General features: G+C 39.9%; 1 protein-coding gene across 2 annotated transcripts in view; it reads left to right on the top strand.

The window, feature by feature from the left end:
• Window positions 1–15088, top strand: part of SWAP70 (switching B cell complex subunit SWAP70) — a 54973-nt gene extending 39885 nt beyond the window's left edge. Inside the window, exons 5-12 of one of the 2 annotated variants that reach the window (XM_075425984.1) lie at window positions 2076–2222; window positions 3061–3169; window positions 4464–4645; window positions 8475–8582; window positions 10144–10310; window positions 11109–11307; window positions 12796–12892; window positions 13245–15088. In XM_075425984.1, coding sequence (XP_075282099.1) covers window positions 2076–2222; window positions 3061–3169; window positions 4464–4645; window positions 8475–8582; window positions 10144–10310; window positions 11109–11307; window positions 12796–12892; window positions 13245–13354 — 1119 coding nt within the window. In that variant the 3' untranslated portion in view covers window positions 13355–15088. Of the gene's footprint in view, window positions 1–2075; window positions 2223–3060; window positions 3170–4463; window positions 4646–8474; window positions 8583–10143; window positions 10311–11108; window positions 11308–12778; window positions 12893–13244 lie in introns of both variants that reach the window. The other variant, XM_075425985.1, reaches the window with a different exon arrangement.
• The last annotated feature ends 1340 nt before the right edge of the window (window positions 15089–16428 follow it).

Below are 16428 nucleotides of genomic sequence, written 5' to 3'. Positions count from 1 at the left end.
GTTTAACAGAACAGCAAACAAAGGGAACAGGAACAACAACAATACAGATGAGGAGAAAACACAACACAAACCGCACAACCCAGAGAGCCGCTCTCCTGGACCGGACCGGCGCTGCACGCTCCCAAGCTTCCATGAGTGAGTTCCCACCGCCCAGCTCCACCACCCCACCCCCCACCCCACCCTCCCCCCAGAACCCAGCATGACGGCACCTGGTATGGAATACCGTGCTCTGTTTGGCCAGGTTGGGTCAGCCTGCCCGGCTGTGTCCCTTCCTGGATTCTGGTGAAAATTAACCCTGTCCTGGCTGAACCCAGGACAGTCAGGAAGGGGAAAAACACCTGGTTATGACTTAGAGTGCAACCACCCAGACCTTGGGCTTGAGTATGGAGGCGGCAAACAAAGCGGCTTCTCTGCGCATGCCTGTTTTGGAGCAAGGGGGTGGGATGGCAAGGGAATAGGCATAGGCTTGGCTCTGGCCATGTTTAACTGGGTAGAGGAGCTGAGCACAGGTAAGCTGTATGTGTAGGGGGGGTGTTTCTTTTTTGTATATTCTGTTTTTTAAACAAAATAACTTCTCCAGCTATCCTGAATTTTTTTCCCCTCAGACCTGTACACAAAGACACCTTTGACTTCAGTATGCCACAGAACATTCATTTTTTGCTTGTATCCAAAATTGTTATAGCTAAAAGGCATTACAGAAAAATGTACCTTGGTCTGCTTTCCAACTTTTCGATCCTCTTAATCTGGAATACTGAGTACAGTGCTTTCTGTATGGCTTGTTTGTAGCTATATTGATGTAGGTGTTTCAATTTCATCTGTGATTTGACTTTTTTCTAAAGTTAGGAGTCAGACAAAAAGGTATGTAAGTAATTGGGGAATATGGTTTCAGAAATGACAGGAATAGCTGAAATACTGGCAAACTTTGACACTCTAGATTAAACACTGACTAGGTCACAGGAGTGCCCCTGGTAAGATCACTAAAAATCAAATGCTTGAAAGAATGGTCAATTATTACATTGTTCCCTGTGCACCCTCTTTTCCATGAGATGGTTTTTGAATTGCCATAGCTGCATTGGATAATGTATAACAGGGTAACTAGTATAACTGCACTTAGTATTGCTGCTTGTATTTTAGTTATGTTAATATTCAGCAGAGGCAAAGTTGGATGATTTGATTGTGATACCAGCCCTATTTATTGTAATTACAGGAGATAACAATTTTTGTTCTTTCATTTATATAAAACTCAGTGCAAAGTATGGGCTTCTCTTTCTTCTTTTGAAATAGTCTTGTTAAGGCTTGCAAGTATTTTTGCTCATACAGGAAGTTGAGTGGATCATCTTTCAAGGAAAATAAAATATTGTGAGTGAAATCTTGGCATTGTTTATATCAAGATAAAACTCTGTTCCTTTAAGGGAAAAGACAGACTTAACCAGTGCTCCCATAACCCATTCAATAAACATGCCAGGAATATGGTTCTGTTATCAGTTTCTCTAACACACTAGTTGAAGTATCCTACATGGGATTGCCTCTTCAACAGGGTGCAGCTAAATGAGTGTGTTAGCAGGGTAGAGCCACTCCCAGGACAGGGATGCTTCTGCTTTGTCCTTGGGAATATCCTGTAGCAGACTGGATTCACAGTGCATAGATGCAGCCTGATGTCTGTCACCGGGGCATGCATCCACATGGGACTGATTTTTAATAACAGCTGTCATTGAAATATTAACAGAGGGGTCCTAGGAATGGCTAATGCCTCTGCCTAACTGAAGAAAATTAAATACTAAAACTCATCAGAGGACCACAGAGTCATAATAATGACTTGATAATGACAGTAATAATTGGTCAGTTCTTCAGGTTACCCAATTACTTAAAAACTGGACAGAAGAACAGTGAGTAGTTTCTCATTGCCTAAACAATTAGCAGTGTGCTGGTATTAGGAATGAAAGTGTGTGGGTGAAGTATTTAGGACCTTGAGCTAACTTTTCTGTGTGCTCTTTTGGGCCTTTAAGCCACATAACCAAAAGACCAAGTGCTTCAACAGAGGAAGGGAGTTTCAGCTGATGTGTTTCTTTTTACAGGGCTATATGTTAAAAAAAGGTCACAAAAGGAAAAATTGGACGGAACGGTGGTTTGTGCTAAAACCCAGTATTATTTCCTACTATGTAAGTGAAGATTTGAAGGACAAGAAGGGAGACATCATACTGGATGGCAACTGTTGCGTAGAGGTAAAAAGCAAACACCAAAAACTCTGAATGTCTCTAAAGAGAAGAGATTTATTTATTGTGTGTGGGATGGACTCCTGACATCATCTGTTAACAGAGCTTTTTTTACTTTATATAAGAACAGTTCATAAACACCCTTTTAATCAAGGGTCTTAAGTGCCGGTATTTGTAGCTCTGTGACAGATAATTGCATGTGTGCAGATTGACATCAGATATCAGAAGCGTGGCCAGCAGGTCGAGAGAGGTGATTCTGCCCCTCTACTCTGCTCTGGTGAGACCTCACCTGGAGTACTGCGTTCAGCTCTGGGGCCCTCAGCACAAGAAGGACATGGAACTGTTGGAGCGGGTCCAAAGGAGGGCTATAAAAATGATCCGAGGGCTGGAGCACCTCTCCTATGAGGACAGGCTGAGAGAGTTGGGCTTGTTCAGCCTGGAGAAGAGAAGGCTGTCGGGAGACCTGATTGCAGCCTTTCAGTACTTAAAGGGAGCCTATAGGAAAGATGGGGACAATCTTTTTAGTAGAGACAGCAGTGACAGGACGAGGGGTAATGGTTTTAAACTAAAACAGGGTAGGTTTAGGCTAGATGTAAGGAAGAAATTCTTCACAATGAGGGTTGTGAAACACTGGAACGGGTTGCCCAGAGAGGTAGTGGAGGCCCCATCCCTGGAAACATTGAAGACCAGGCTGGACAGGGCTCTAAGCAACCTGATCTAGTTAGTGGTGTCCCTGCTCACTGCGGCGGGGTTGCACTAGATAACCTCTAGGGGTCCCTTCCAACCCAAAACTTTCTATGATTCTATGATCAGTGTTTGCAACTAATCCTTTTGTGACCTATTCTAGGCCTTGCCTGATAAAGATGGAAAAAAATGCCTTTTTCTCATAAAATGTCTCGATAAAAGCTTTGAGATCAGTGCCTCTGATAAAAAGAAAAAGCAGGAGTGGATTCAAGGTGAGTTTTCAAAAATCTTAGTTATGTGAAAGTAAGCTGTACTTTAGTACAGCTGTATTTTACTCAAATTTGAAATTCTTGGTCTTGTGATTTTTGACATATCTGTTTTGGGCACGTGGAAAGGGTCTTTAATGAGCCTAAGACTCAGGAAGAACTAAGGATTCATGTAAGGGGAATCAGTTTCTGTCACTTAGATGTATCAATTTAGGCAGCAATAACCAAAATGAAATGGAGATTATTGTTGTTTGATTTTTCTATATTGGCTGTACTTCTAGGGATGGGGAAGGAAAACATTGTGAATTGTTGCTTTTGGGGAGAAAGGGAAAGGTTCATTTCAGCACCATGAAATCTTGGCTTTGCTTTTGCAGTTTTGCTTGAGGTAGCATGGTTTGCTGAGCTGAGGATAAGGCTGGGAACTGGGGCTTCCTTTTCTATTCCCATGGTGAAGTTAATACTTCTGTGAGACCTTCCCAGATATGTGCTGAGTGAGTTACACGCATCTTTTGCAGAGTGAGGTAGAAGCCCTTGCAAAGCAACTGTTGCCAATGCCATTGAAGTGTGTGCAGCATTTAAATATTTGGAGCTGTGTGCTTTCATTTGCACATCCCTCTTTACCTAAAGCATGTGTTCAATTGCACCAAAATCTGATGTATGATGACTGATTACTTAGTTCCAAAAGGAGAGCTTTTTTTTCACAGTTGTAGTAAGTGAATAAAATATCAAAATCATCTGCCACTCCTCAGCTTTGCTCTCTGAATATTTCCCCGCTAAATATAAGTGAATGAGAGCTACTTTCTGACTGGGAGAAAGTTTTCCCTATGAGTATCAATAAGAATAAAGGGTTTAAGATTGGTTCTAGGGAAGTAAGTGATATATATATTAGAAAACATCTTACTGCTTGATTAGAGTCACTGACTCTAGGCAGTAAGAATTCTTGAAGTGTTGGGGATTTTTTTTGCAGCTAGGTGTAGAAGTGACTTGTATGTCCACTGCCTGTTAGAAATCAGTATTGGAATTGACATAATGCATGGGAATTGCCAGACCTTATCCTTGTGGCACATAGCCAATACTGGAAGCCAAGCACCTTTCACTTTTGGTTTGTATTGACAGCTAGCCTGATGAGAATCAGGAGAACTGACAACAGTTATTTGTGATTTAAAAATACATTAAAAAAAACAAACCCAACAAACAAGTAACACCACAGGTATTTATTCACTAAGGCTATCCAGAAAGTTTAGCATTTCCTTCACTGGTATTCTTTTCCTCTCCCTTTGTCTTACATGCTCCTTTCCAGCCATACAAACCACTGTAAACCTGCTGAGAGCGGGGAGCCCTGCACCCCACAAAGAAGCACGCCAAAAACGAAAAGAACTGCGCCAGAAGCTGTTAGCTGAGCAAGAAGAGCTGGAGCGGCAGATGAAAGAACTGCAAATGGCCAACGAGAACAAGCAGAAGGAACTGGAGACTGTGCGAAAGGTGGGAGGGAGTGGGAGTTGGTAACCTTCAAGCTTTAAGCTCAATCTCTGTAGTTGAGTTGGGCTTCTTGAAGTATAATTAGACATCTATGTCCTGTTCAGGTGTTCAAACACATTGAGCGAACTCCTCCAGAGGAAGTGAGCTTGTGTCAGCATCAGCCCCCTAAGCAAGTAGATCTGCTGGTTAAGCCTGCAAGTAAAGCCTTTAGCATTGACTGCAGCAGTTTCTAAGGACTGTTCAGTAGGCTCGTAGTAACTTATGTGGCCCAGCCCTGTCCCCTGTGCTTATGAGGGTACTGTGAAGCTGGTGTAGAAGAAAGCCCCAGCTGTGTGGATGGCGTTTGGGGACTGGGGAGTCTAGTATTTTCAGTTACTTGTGGGTTTTTTGTTTTTCTTTTGTTAGATGTTGTCTGTCAGACTTGGGGCTTTCCATTAAGATTTTCTTTTACGGTTTTCCAAAGTTCTGTTATGTGAATTGTATGTGTGTGGGAACTCTTTTCTTCACACAGATGTAGTTTCCAGAGATAAATTTAATTTACAAAGATTCCAAAAATGCGAAGTGATTTTGTGAGTATGTATAGGCATAATCGGAGTAGTCTGGGTGAGATTTATACAGCTGAGACACATAGCAACCGTTTATTAACTGTTTAAATGCATGTTCCTTGTAAATGCTGGATTGACTTCTAAAAGCCTGAGAACTGGACTAGAAATTTCTGAGTATTAGCAAAATACTTGCTGAATCCATTTTTTGCTTGTAGACAGCTTTTTAGTCTAAATCCAACAACACCAAGGTGCCTTTGCTGTGGCTGCACAAACAGTAGATTGAACATGCTGACAGATCTTTGTACTTTGGAACAACTAGTACCTCTGCTACAGTTCTCCACAGAGACTTGATTAGGATGCAGATATACTTTCTGTTTCTATGTTTTGTTTTTAAGCACTTGCAAGAAGAATTACTATGGGTTTTATTGCCATGATGCCTTTTAATGAGGAGCGTGCCTTGGAAATATCTTAGAATGCTGTCAAATGCCTCCATCTTCACTGCTTGCCCAGCATTTCAGCTGCTGAGTCCCAGCTTCTAGAGCAATCCAGATCTTTGCTTGGTGCTTAGTCTAAAGAGTCGTTCGTTCACTACCTTCCTAAATTAATTTGATTTTTTTGCATTCCCATTTAGGACAAGTCTGCATCATTTCTTGAGTGAATGAAAAACACTAATTTTAGCCCTCAGAAAAAACTTTAGTGATCTTTGGGAAGGGAGGGAGGGAGGGCGAGTTATAAATACTGTGAGAGTATTTTAAAGGTGCCGAGTCTAGGAAGCAAATAAAATAATCCAAAATCTATCTTTTTTAAAGTCTTGTCATTAAGTCACAATTTGTGGCAAGGAGAAGTTTGTCTTTTTTTAATTAACATTGCACTGACAGTACTGATGTGGTTATTATTCTGTTTGCTTTAAATAGAGTCTAACAGTGGAAAACCATTTGTTAATTTACTTTTAGCACCTATATTCTACCATGTGTTTAAGATTCAAAGTGCAAAATATGCTTTAAAGGATAGCCTGTGTTACCTGCAAGTTACTGGCAAGTAGCATACCTGTTAACAGAAATCACAGGGCTTTATTTCTGTGCTGAGTTTACTTTATGGAGAAAAAGTTAAGAGGAAGAATACACAAAAGCTACCCCAAAGGAGCAGTAGAATGTTGACAGGCTCCAGGGTCTTTTGTAGAAATCACAATGGGTAAACTAAAGAGAGTTGTGGCAAGAAGCATCTTTTGAAGTGGACTGGATTAAAATGACTTCTCAAGGAAGGTAGTTTTGTCTCTGACATGAACTACTGCAACTTGAACTAAGTGGAATTAGTGGGGAGGTACTGTTGGAGGAACTTTTAGTGTTTGATTAGTTAGAAAAATGTTTTTCACAGAAAAGTCTTTGTAAATGGTTCAGGAAACTGAATTGTTCTGGAAAGCTTAGAGTTTGCTCCTGATGGCAGTGAGCCACCACTTACACAGAATCTGCCAAAGTGCGCACTGAGACTGGTTTGTATTTTGATAAGCTCCTGCAGCAGAAAATTTCAGAAGAATAAAAGCCTTTGTCTGAAGTAGATTTTTTCATATTTTTAATGCAATTTTGAGATACACACATTGAACAAACTGAACAGTAAGTTTTCTTACCAAGAGAGCATGCACAAGATGCGCACCCTTTCTGTTTCAAACTTGCAGTCTTGCATGGATTCAGAGACTGTGCTAACTAACCTCTGCTGGAATGGTGTGTTCCTGTTGATTCCCCATCCTTCCCTGCTCCCAGCATTTGGGACTTTTCCCTAAACTGCACAGTTGTTGCCAGTAACCTTACCTGCCAGGAATTTATGTCCTCTGACATGAATTAATCGGGAAGTTACTGATAAAGAGTGGACAAACAGTGCATTTTCTCGTTGAGCTCTCTGGCAAAAGCCTAACACCCACCCTTTCCTGTCACTCTGCACATTCGCCCTCTCAGCTCAGTATTGGCAACGTTTGTTTAATTTCAAAGCAGGGAAGGAAATAAAATTTCACTTAAATAGGCATCTTGGATTTTACTACAATTATGTGCTTTTCAATGTTCTGGCAGAGGAGGAATACTACTTCTAAAAGACTGGTATCATTTAAGCCTTTCAAAAGGAGAGCAATTCTGTGCTATCTTTTACAGGTTAAAACCAGAAACTAAGAGCCACCTTCTTTCCTTCTTCCCATCTATTTCAGACTAGAGTGGTATCACAAGCAGTTAAAGGAATGAAAGTTTTAGCTTGACAGTTTTAATTGTTTAGGCATCTCATTAGTTCATCTAGATTGCGTGAGGGAAGACGGTTTAAATATGTTACCTTCCAAAAATACTAAAGAAGATGGATGTCCTGCTCTTACTGAAGGTCTGTGGAAGCAATTTCACCAGTCTAGTGGATTATGAAAGAAGGGTGCTTGCTTTATGCTTCCTCTGAAGTATCAGATAACTTTCTCAGGAAAATTCTGTGAAAGAATTATTTTGTTTTCAGCATTGGTAAAGTTTTGGCTGGTACTTGTACGTTTCTAACCTTCCATGCATTCTAAAAATACACGCTATTTAGATCCTGATGAAAGGAAAAACTGTGACCACTGTCTTTATTTGTGAAATCAAGATGCAAAACAAGTTAAATAAGTTGCAAACAGGTGTGAAGGTACCAGTAGCTGTTTCCTAGGCCTTAGGTCTGACTAGGCTAATTTTTCCCCTAATTTCAAGTGATGATTATCAATTAGAATTTTACTTACCTTACATGGCAATTTAGGGGATGTTAAAGGGATGTGATTCACGATAGCACAATTGCTTCTTACAGTCAAAGTTCATGGCACTTCTGCTTTCCCATGGCAATTTAGTGCTTCTCGCTTCTGTTTCTCTATGAACTCTATGAATGCTGGCACGTTTTCACTGTTGGAACTCCCGTGCAGTCCTGGCTGGGATGTGGTTTTCCACAATAGTTTTCTGTCCCATACGAGATAGATAGAGAAGGAAATGTAGCGATTTCTGTCAGCTGTGCAAAGCAGGACTCAAAAGAAACTTGGAGGAAGTCTGATAATTGACTTTTCATTGGTAAATTTAAAATTGTCTTGGAAATAACAAGATTAAAAATTAGATTTAGAGATTGAGAATAATCTCAGACATTTAAAAAAAAAAAAAAGCTGGTGCCTTAATGCTTTTGAAGGTTTCTTCCATTTTTGTTAAAACCAAAAATTGTTAAATAAAATTCCATTCCCTCCAAATGCTTTAGTTTTGACAAATTGTTTTTTCCTTCTCTCCTTCCCCCCACACCCCACCCTTCTATTCCAGCAACTGGAAGTAGCAGCTGCTCGTGCTGCTGAGGAAGAGAAGAAAAGACTTCAGACTCAAGTCGAATTACAAGATCGCTTCAGTTTGGAGCTGGAGAGAGAAAAAATGGTGAGTAGTGCACGTGGTTTTTTGCTATGATTACACATAGTGAGCAATGTGTTCAGCAGTGACTTCCCTCACTGGCAGTCACTGAAAGGGTTCCAGAAATTTTGCAGGAGGCTGGAGAATGCAACCTGTGTTGCATTTATTAGAGATGTAGGAATAAAATATTTTTACTAGTGAATTCAAATACTGGAACAGCTTGCCTACAATTTGTATAGCATTCCAGACTTATGTGTTATTGGAAAATTTGGAATAATTTGACTGTTTGAGGGATAAATGCAGGCTGAAGATATCCTTGCAATTTTCAAAGACAGAGAACCTGAGGCAAGTACATACTATATGAATATGCAAAATGAACACAGGCATAATCAAAATGCATTTTAGGAATTTTCTGACTTGAATAAAAAAACTATTGCTTTTTTATACTGTGTGTTCTTTTATGCTTATACACCCAGACAAACAGAAAAACTTAAAGAAATACTGTAGCTTTACAATGCTTTTACTGTTATCCACACAGAGAATTTCGAAAAGAACTAGTTTTCAATCTTCAAGGGCTTTGTCAGGCATAACAGGCTTTTCTGATAGCTGGGGAAAAGGGGTAGAAATAGCCAAGTCGATGTGGTGGAAGTCTCAGGACATAAACGCACACAGTGCTGCTTTATGGGCTAAGTGTGAATTTCTGAATATGATCACTTTCCGGGTCAGTGGTATTTAGGTTAGCTGAGGGAAAGCAGACTGCAGAGCAGGACATGACATCCTATCACACTTGACAGTAAGTCTTTCTTGCTGAGTTCAGGATCTGTGCTCACCTTCTGTGAAGTACACGTTATGTATTGCTGAATACTGAGGTTTTGGTGCTTTATCGTGACTCAGTTCAAAACCATCTGACTGCTCTTGTCCCCAGCAAAGTGATGGGCTGAGTGGGAGGATGGCTCTGATTGCCACAGTGCCCCTGGTTTCCTGCTCTGGTCAGTGAAAGGAGGGTAATAAGGATCAATGACTGAGTGACTGTGGATATGCAGCATCTCCTCACCTTCCTCTATCCCTTACCATTGCTTTTTGTTACAGTTGCTGTTCTCTTATCAAAAACAACCTCCTTAGCCAATTTCCACCCCTTTATCCATCCTCTGCTGTCGCAGTGCCATCATCCAGCTATAACTGTGTGAAATACACTGCTGCCAAGGGAGGACTTGCCTGAGGAAAGGAGTGGAAACAGTGTAATTAAACCAGCCTTTGTGTCTGGGGACTCTAGGAGTTTTCTCTTCCTTCAGTTTAGTGTGCATATGTAAACTTAAGTGACAAGATCAAATGGATTGAAGTTAGGTTTAAACCCCTGTAAAAATCCTGTGCTGCATGAAGTAGGGCGATGTAAGTAACCTGTATTATTATTTATTTTTTAAAATGCTCGTAGTTACACATCTACAAATCTAGACTTGATCTTATCAGTTTTGCTCTACAGGCAGCAGGAAAAGGTTTGTCTCTGAAAACATTATCTGAGGGAAACCTTTAAAAATTGGAAACCTGAGTTGAATGGTAGCTCATCCATGTCCTCAATTTATGCTGTTAGGTAAGACAAAAAATGGAAGAGCAGGTTGCTCAGAAATCATCTGAACTGGAACAGTATTTACAGAGAGTACGTGAACTGGAAGAAATGTATAAGCAGCTACAGGACGCTTTGGAGGATGAGAAACAGGCACGTCAAGATGAAGAGACTGTAAGGAAACTTCAAGCCAGGTATGGTTTTTCCTAGTAGAGATTTATTTCACTTCCCCACTCCCCCTCGCAATAATAAATAACTGTGCATTAAACATAACTGTGTATTAAAGATTGTTTGCATCTTGGACTCACTGCTGGAAAGGGGGAACTAGCTTGAAGTGCAAACACACACAGGATAGACTTATTTTTTTCCCTTAAACTATGAAGGCTAAAGCGGTATTTTATGACTTTTTAAAATGTTCGATTAGCCCTTAGTAGTGGGGAGTGCTCAGCAATTTCAGAAAAGCAGGCGTGCTTATTTTTCATGAGGTGGTGTGCATGTCAACATTTGAAAAACTGAGATCACTCTGTACAGAATTTTCAGTTGTGTATTTTATAAAGCAACAATTGTAAATATGACTTTCTGCTATATTTTATCACAGGTTTAAATTGTCATTGATAAAGGGTTAAGTCTCTCCTTACTCATCTTGGGCTTTGTTTAGTGTGGTTTGTTTCTTCATGTGTTCAGTCCTCCTAAGACGATTAAGATAACTTATGCATGCTTATTTCTTCTGTGGTTTTCAGTGTTGTGTATTTGCATTATTGATTAAATTTTCTGAATAGCCCTTTGTAGCAGCCAGACTGGTTGCACTGCTGGCATGATTTTCAGCTTTACACTGAAGACAAGCCAACAAGCAGTAAGTTTTTCCTTGCTTCCCAAGTATTTAAAAAAAAAAAGGAAAGAAAATAATTAACTTGGCTTCCCTACATGTATGCTAGCTGCATAATGGACATAGCTTATTTAAAGTGCAGATAACATCACAATCTCCACTGCAGGTTACTGGAAGAAGAGTCAGCAAAGAGAGCTGAACTGGAAAAATGGCACTTGCAGCAGCAACAGACCATTCAGATGACAGAAGCAGAGAAGCAAGAGCTAGAAAACCAGAGAATGATAAAGGAACGGGCTCTACAAGTTGCTATGCAGCAACTGGAACAACTTGAACTGGAAAGGAAGGAGGCCCTTGAGCAATACGAGGTGAGCTGTTCTGTTCATCAACCTCTCATACTTAGCCAGGTATTCAGTAGTTTAACTGAATTTGAAGTTCATCAATATCATGCTTCTTTAAGGATTAGTATGGCACAAAAATTATAGTAACAGGTAGGATAGTTACGTGTTGGGGTTTTTTGGTCTAGACCAGTAGATGCACCATGTCCTTTATTCTTTTGTCCCAATTTGCATGCAAGCCAGCTCAGTCATATCCTGAAATACTCTGTGTACATTTGTCTTCTGCTGCAGACTAACTATTCTTGTGCAGTCTCATTGCTGTCGTAACTAAATGCGTTAAGCTTTTGAATTATTCTTGTGATATTTTGATGGTGTAATGGGGCAATGTTGTCTTCTACAGATGAAAAATCAATGTGCTCCTCAAAAAGGTATTTAAGCACTGAACTGATGTCAAGAGTAGCTAGGAATTACCTCAGATTCTCAGTGTGTAGCAGTGCCTCGCATCCCAGATGCCAGGCCTGTTCCCTGCACTGCTGAATGTATTTGTTGTATTCATGGAAGAAATAAGAGTCAGAATCCAGTGAGTACGGAGTCTGAGGTGCTGCACACTTTCTAGGGCTAGGGAGGTGTTGATCCTGTGTGCGTTTAGGTCAGGAAACAAAACATGACTGAATTTCTGTTTAACTATGGAGTGTGTTTATGCTGTCTCTGTACCATTGGGGTGAGCTCTGTGAAGGACAAGCTAGTGAGCTCTCAGCTGCCACAGAATACGAATGCTGCAGTGACTGCAAGGGCCCAGGTGGGGTAGTTCTGGCCACTTTACAACTTACCATGTTGGTGTTACATCTAACACCTTCATTAGATTGCTTTTAGATAATACTTGACTTTTGTTTAGATGGCATCTCAGGCTTTTTGTATATTATGAAATATCAATTTACTACTCCAAAGGAACTGCTGAAGACAACAGACATAAAAAACCCCCAGACAAACCCAACCAACCAGCCAAATCCACAAAACAAATGATCGAGTAGGTCACTGTGACAGTTGACTCATAATTGAACATTCTGGCTTTCCATTTGGAATTGACCAAAAGACCAGTTTAGACTGAAGAATACCTGTTTCTTGCTTGGGTGTAACACCAGTGGTCCTTTTCCTTGGTTACATTTTATGATTTCTGATAGTGAGAAATACCCACTAGCTCTTCTTAGTTTGGAACAGAAGATGCATCTTCCTGTTTTGAAACTACAGTTCATGCTTTCAGTCTTCATGAAGACTAGCCCTACTTGCACAGCTACAGAATCTTGTAAAACCTAGTTATTTTTGGATTCTGGTTTGACAGCTTGCTTTTATACAGCTAGTGACTGACTTAGGCTGGTTATAAGTGAAGTAATCCTGTCTGTTCTAAACGGAGTGCTGGCTGAATTAGTGTGGTTCTGTCTTTGGATTAAAAGGATATTTTTTTATTTTTATATAGAGTAAAGTTGTACTTATTTTCATGCAGGCTGTGTCTTATTTCAGGAGGTTAAGAAGAAGTTGGAAGCAGCAGCTAATAATACCAAGAGTTGGAAAGATAAAGTAGCTCATCATGAGGGATTAATTCGACTGATAGAGCCAGGTAAGTTATCAACAGAAAAGTTACAAAAAATTGGTATTCATTCTGTCTCACATAGATCACTTAGTGATTTACTGAAGTCTGCCTTTTCCTGTAGCTTGTTGGTTTCACGGCAGCCTATATATATTACATTTGTGAGAACTGCTGATGGTAACTTTCAAGTCTTTACCTCTACTGGCCCTACTATAACAATTAATTTTGTTTATTATCATTATTAGTTATTATTAGTTTGTTTGTTTAAAGCAAAGCACTTACCAAATCATCACGTGGCGACAGTCGGCGTGTGCCACCAACTCTGGGTGAGCGATGTCCCTCTCAGAAACACCTATTTCAAGTATTGCACTTTGTCTTCCAGGTTCCAAGAATCCTCACTTAATCACAAACTGGGGTCCCGCCGCCTTCACTGAAGCTGAACTGGAGCAAAGACAAAAGAACTGGAAAGGGAAAAAAGCCACTTCTGAGTAACGACGCGTAACTGAAGATTTTTGTTGAAAAGTAGCTTGTGACAGAGTTGTTTTTATACTAGCCTGTAACAATCTGCGAGCATGTAACTGATCAAACAGCACCACTTTCATTCCAAAAAGCAAGGGAAGCAATTGTTTCGTTGGTTCAGTTAGTGTAATTTAAACCCAGGATAAATCAGTCCTGGAGGTTCTGTCCAATGCTGAGTCTCATTTTGTTTTTGAGTCCATTGAGTCTCCTTTTATTTTTGCTCTGTCCATCTGTTGCTCTTTGCACAGTGCTTAGTGCTCAGTTCTTATCTTCCCTGGCAAGAGTAGACTGGCATCACTGGATACCTGCTGGCTCGTCAGGTTTTTGTGTCCTGTTTTCTTCTGTTTGCAGGAATCTGAACAAAAGAACTGGATGTAGACATGTACCAAATACCAAATAAAACACTGGGAAAAAGTAGTGTTGCAAGATTGTTCTTGTACTGTCTCATACTTGAGAAGTGCTAAAAAGAGCCTTGAACATTCACTTCATAGTTTAAAAGATGCACAGTTCTGACTGGCAGATTTCTGGAGCAGATGAATGGAAGATGATAGCGCACACAGACCAACTGTTATCTCCATCAAGGCTATGTTTGTGCAACAAATCGGGTTATAACATACCACCGTTTTAGATGCAGCACTTTTATTCTTAATTGGAGACCACATTAAAAAAATACAAGAGGAAAACTAAATTAGACATTTTTTATTTTAGACAAAAATGACAAATGTGTAGCAATACTGTTTTAGAAAAAAACTAATTCCTGTCAATAAATACTTTCAGTGTTTCTACTAACAAGGCTTCCCAAAGAACCTACTGCTCTGTCTCAAAATTCTCTCCAGGGACAAAGCCAGTTATTTCTGTTTCTATAGGGAAAAGGAACAAGTCTGTGATTTTGCTTTGTAGATCTCTCCCATGCCAGACAACAAGTCAGTCTATTGCTAAATCAAATATTATTCTTGCTAAATTGTACAGACGTTTTGAGAACTAAGTCCCCCCTCCTAAAGAGCAGGTGTGGCTTGTTAGTCAACTTTGACCTTTGTATGTAGACTGAAGATGTACAACCCTCTCCTAGCACCTGCTTTTCACTTCAGCTAAATGTTATTTTTAGAAAACAATAAATGAATTTTTCAGCTGGATAACCAGTGTATTTGTGTACAGCATTGTGATACTTGGATCTCAGAAGAGCAGAAGCTGTACAGAAGTGATCTTCAGATTTGGAAGTCAATAGCATTTTATTTGCCTATTAACTAAGACTCACTCAAATACTGAAACTTCTCAGACATTTATTCTCTGGTTGTATTTTTATACTAATTGAAATGTTTAATGTTTCTATAAATGGAGTGCTGACTAGAATGGCAGGAAAATCCAAGATCTTCCTACTTATATTTACTGTACAGGAAAGCAGTAGTTCCTTAAGCTTGCTAACAAGGTATTTTTAAAATTGATTGTGTTTACAGAAGAAATGTGAAAAAAACTGTAATGGAAATACTATTGTATACATTGTTGAACTTTGCTAAAAGCGATGGAACAGTATTTATAAATATCCATCTTTTATGTGGAGAGCAGAAGGTATATTGGGGCTAAACTTGTTTAATTTTTCTAACAGTCTGTATTTTTGACAAATGTTTTTTAAGAACACCAAATGATGCATGTTTTCATATTTTTTACTGTTCTTTAGAATTGATTATTTAATAAAGTACTACAAAGTCATTTACATTTCTGAATTGATGTCTTTTTGCATGGGTTTCTTTTGGGTTACTGGAGTTCAAAACTGTTGTGTAGAAGTATTACATTTATGGAAGAAATATACTTTTAATGGCCTGTTCAATGGGATTTGGATTAAAGCCATAATAAAGGCAATAGTCACACAGATAACGCAATATAATTTGTTGTAACAGCACCACTTAAATGTTTGTATTCAGTACACCTTGATACAGTATAATGATGCTTGGCTATGATAGACAACCTTGCTCAATAACAGTATTTTGAAGGTGCCGTTTAGCTGTTTTCTGAAACACAAAGCATGCCAGATGGTAAATGAATTGATAGAACAAGTTGCATCTACAGTAACACATCAATGCTTAACAGTGCTAGCCTGGGACAAGGGTGGACCTGCTCTTAGCAAGGTGATGGGGATAAATGGCTGCGGAGTGAGGGTAGCTTGGCACACAGCTATGTGCCTCTGCAGGCAAAACAGCCCTTCATGAAAATGTCATCTGTGTCTGTCTGTCTGTCTTCTTAGTCACTATTCGAAGAGGAAATGAGACATGTCTCTTTTTAGCTTTGTTGTCCCTGCTTGCTCTGACAAAATAAGAAAGCTTTGTATGAAGTGTTGCACATTAAAAGTGGGGGAAGAGGTTGGTTTAAAAATAAACCAATTGCATTTTGAGCAAAAATACCACTTTAGAATAAGCTACACTCAATGCAGCATTCACAGAATAGAGTGGTGAGTCAGAGTCATCACATCTCATGAAACAGTGCCGCATGGAAAACTGGACCCTGGTGTGGTGTCATTTCTGGTAAACCCAAAGGTCAGAGCACTCCTGTTCTGAGAAACCAATGAAACTGCTAAGGGTGAGGATATCGTCAATGAAATGTGATGCTGCAGAGGTCTCTGTTCCGCCCCGAGAAGCCTTGCTGTAGTGCCTTACGTACACGCCAGGCTTACCTGTGCAGAGGCCAGCAGAAAGCTGTGTCTGCTGTTCTTCAGACCTTGGCAGGATACACTGGAGGGCGGGCTTAGTCTGTTTTTTTTTTGTCTATCAATCAGATTGCAGTTCAGTAGCTGCTGCTGAAACAATCCTGCAAACCAGAAACCGCTTTTTTTTCTCCTTACACAGACAGGATTTCTTTTTTTTTCTTTTTTCTCCCTATGACCATTTTATGGAGCTGATTTATGAGACCATTTTATGACTTGATTTGTTTACATCTTTATTCACACATTCCTGAACTGTAACAGGCAGGTTTCCAGCATCTCATACTTCTGTTTAACTTTCCTGTAGGAACAGCCACAAAAGCAAAGCCTATATGGGAAAGCAACAGCGTGTCAG

The sequence above is a fragment of the Opisthocomus hoazin genome, chromosome 7, assembly GCF_030867145.1.
Source record: "Opisthocomus hoazin isolate bOpiHoa1 chromosome 7, bOpiHoa1.hap1, whole genome shotgun sequence".
NCBI classification, from domain to species: domain Eukaryota; kingdom Metazoa; phylum Chordata; class Aves; order Opisthocomiformes; family Opisthocomidae; genus Opisthocomus; species Opisthocomus hoazin.
The sequence above is the reverse complement of the archived record's forward strand: the minus strand, read 5'-3'. Positions and strand labels throughout refer to the sequence as shown.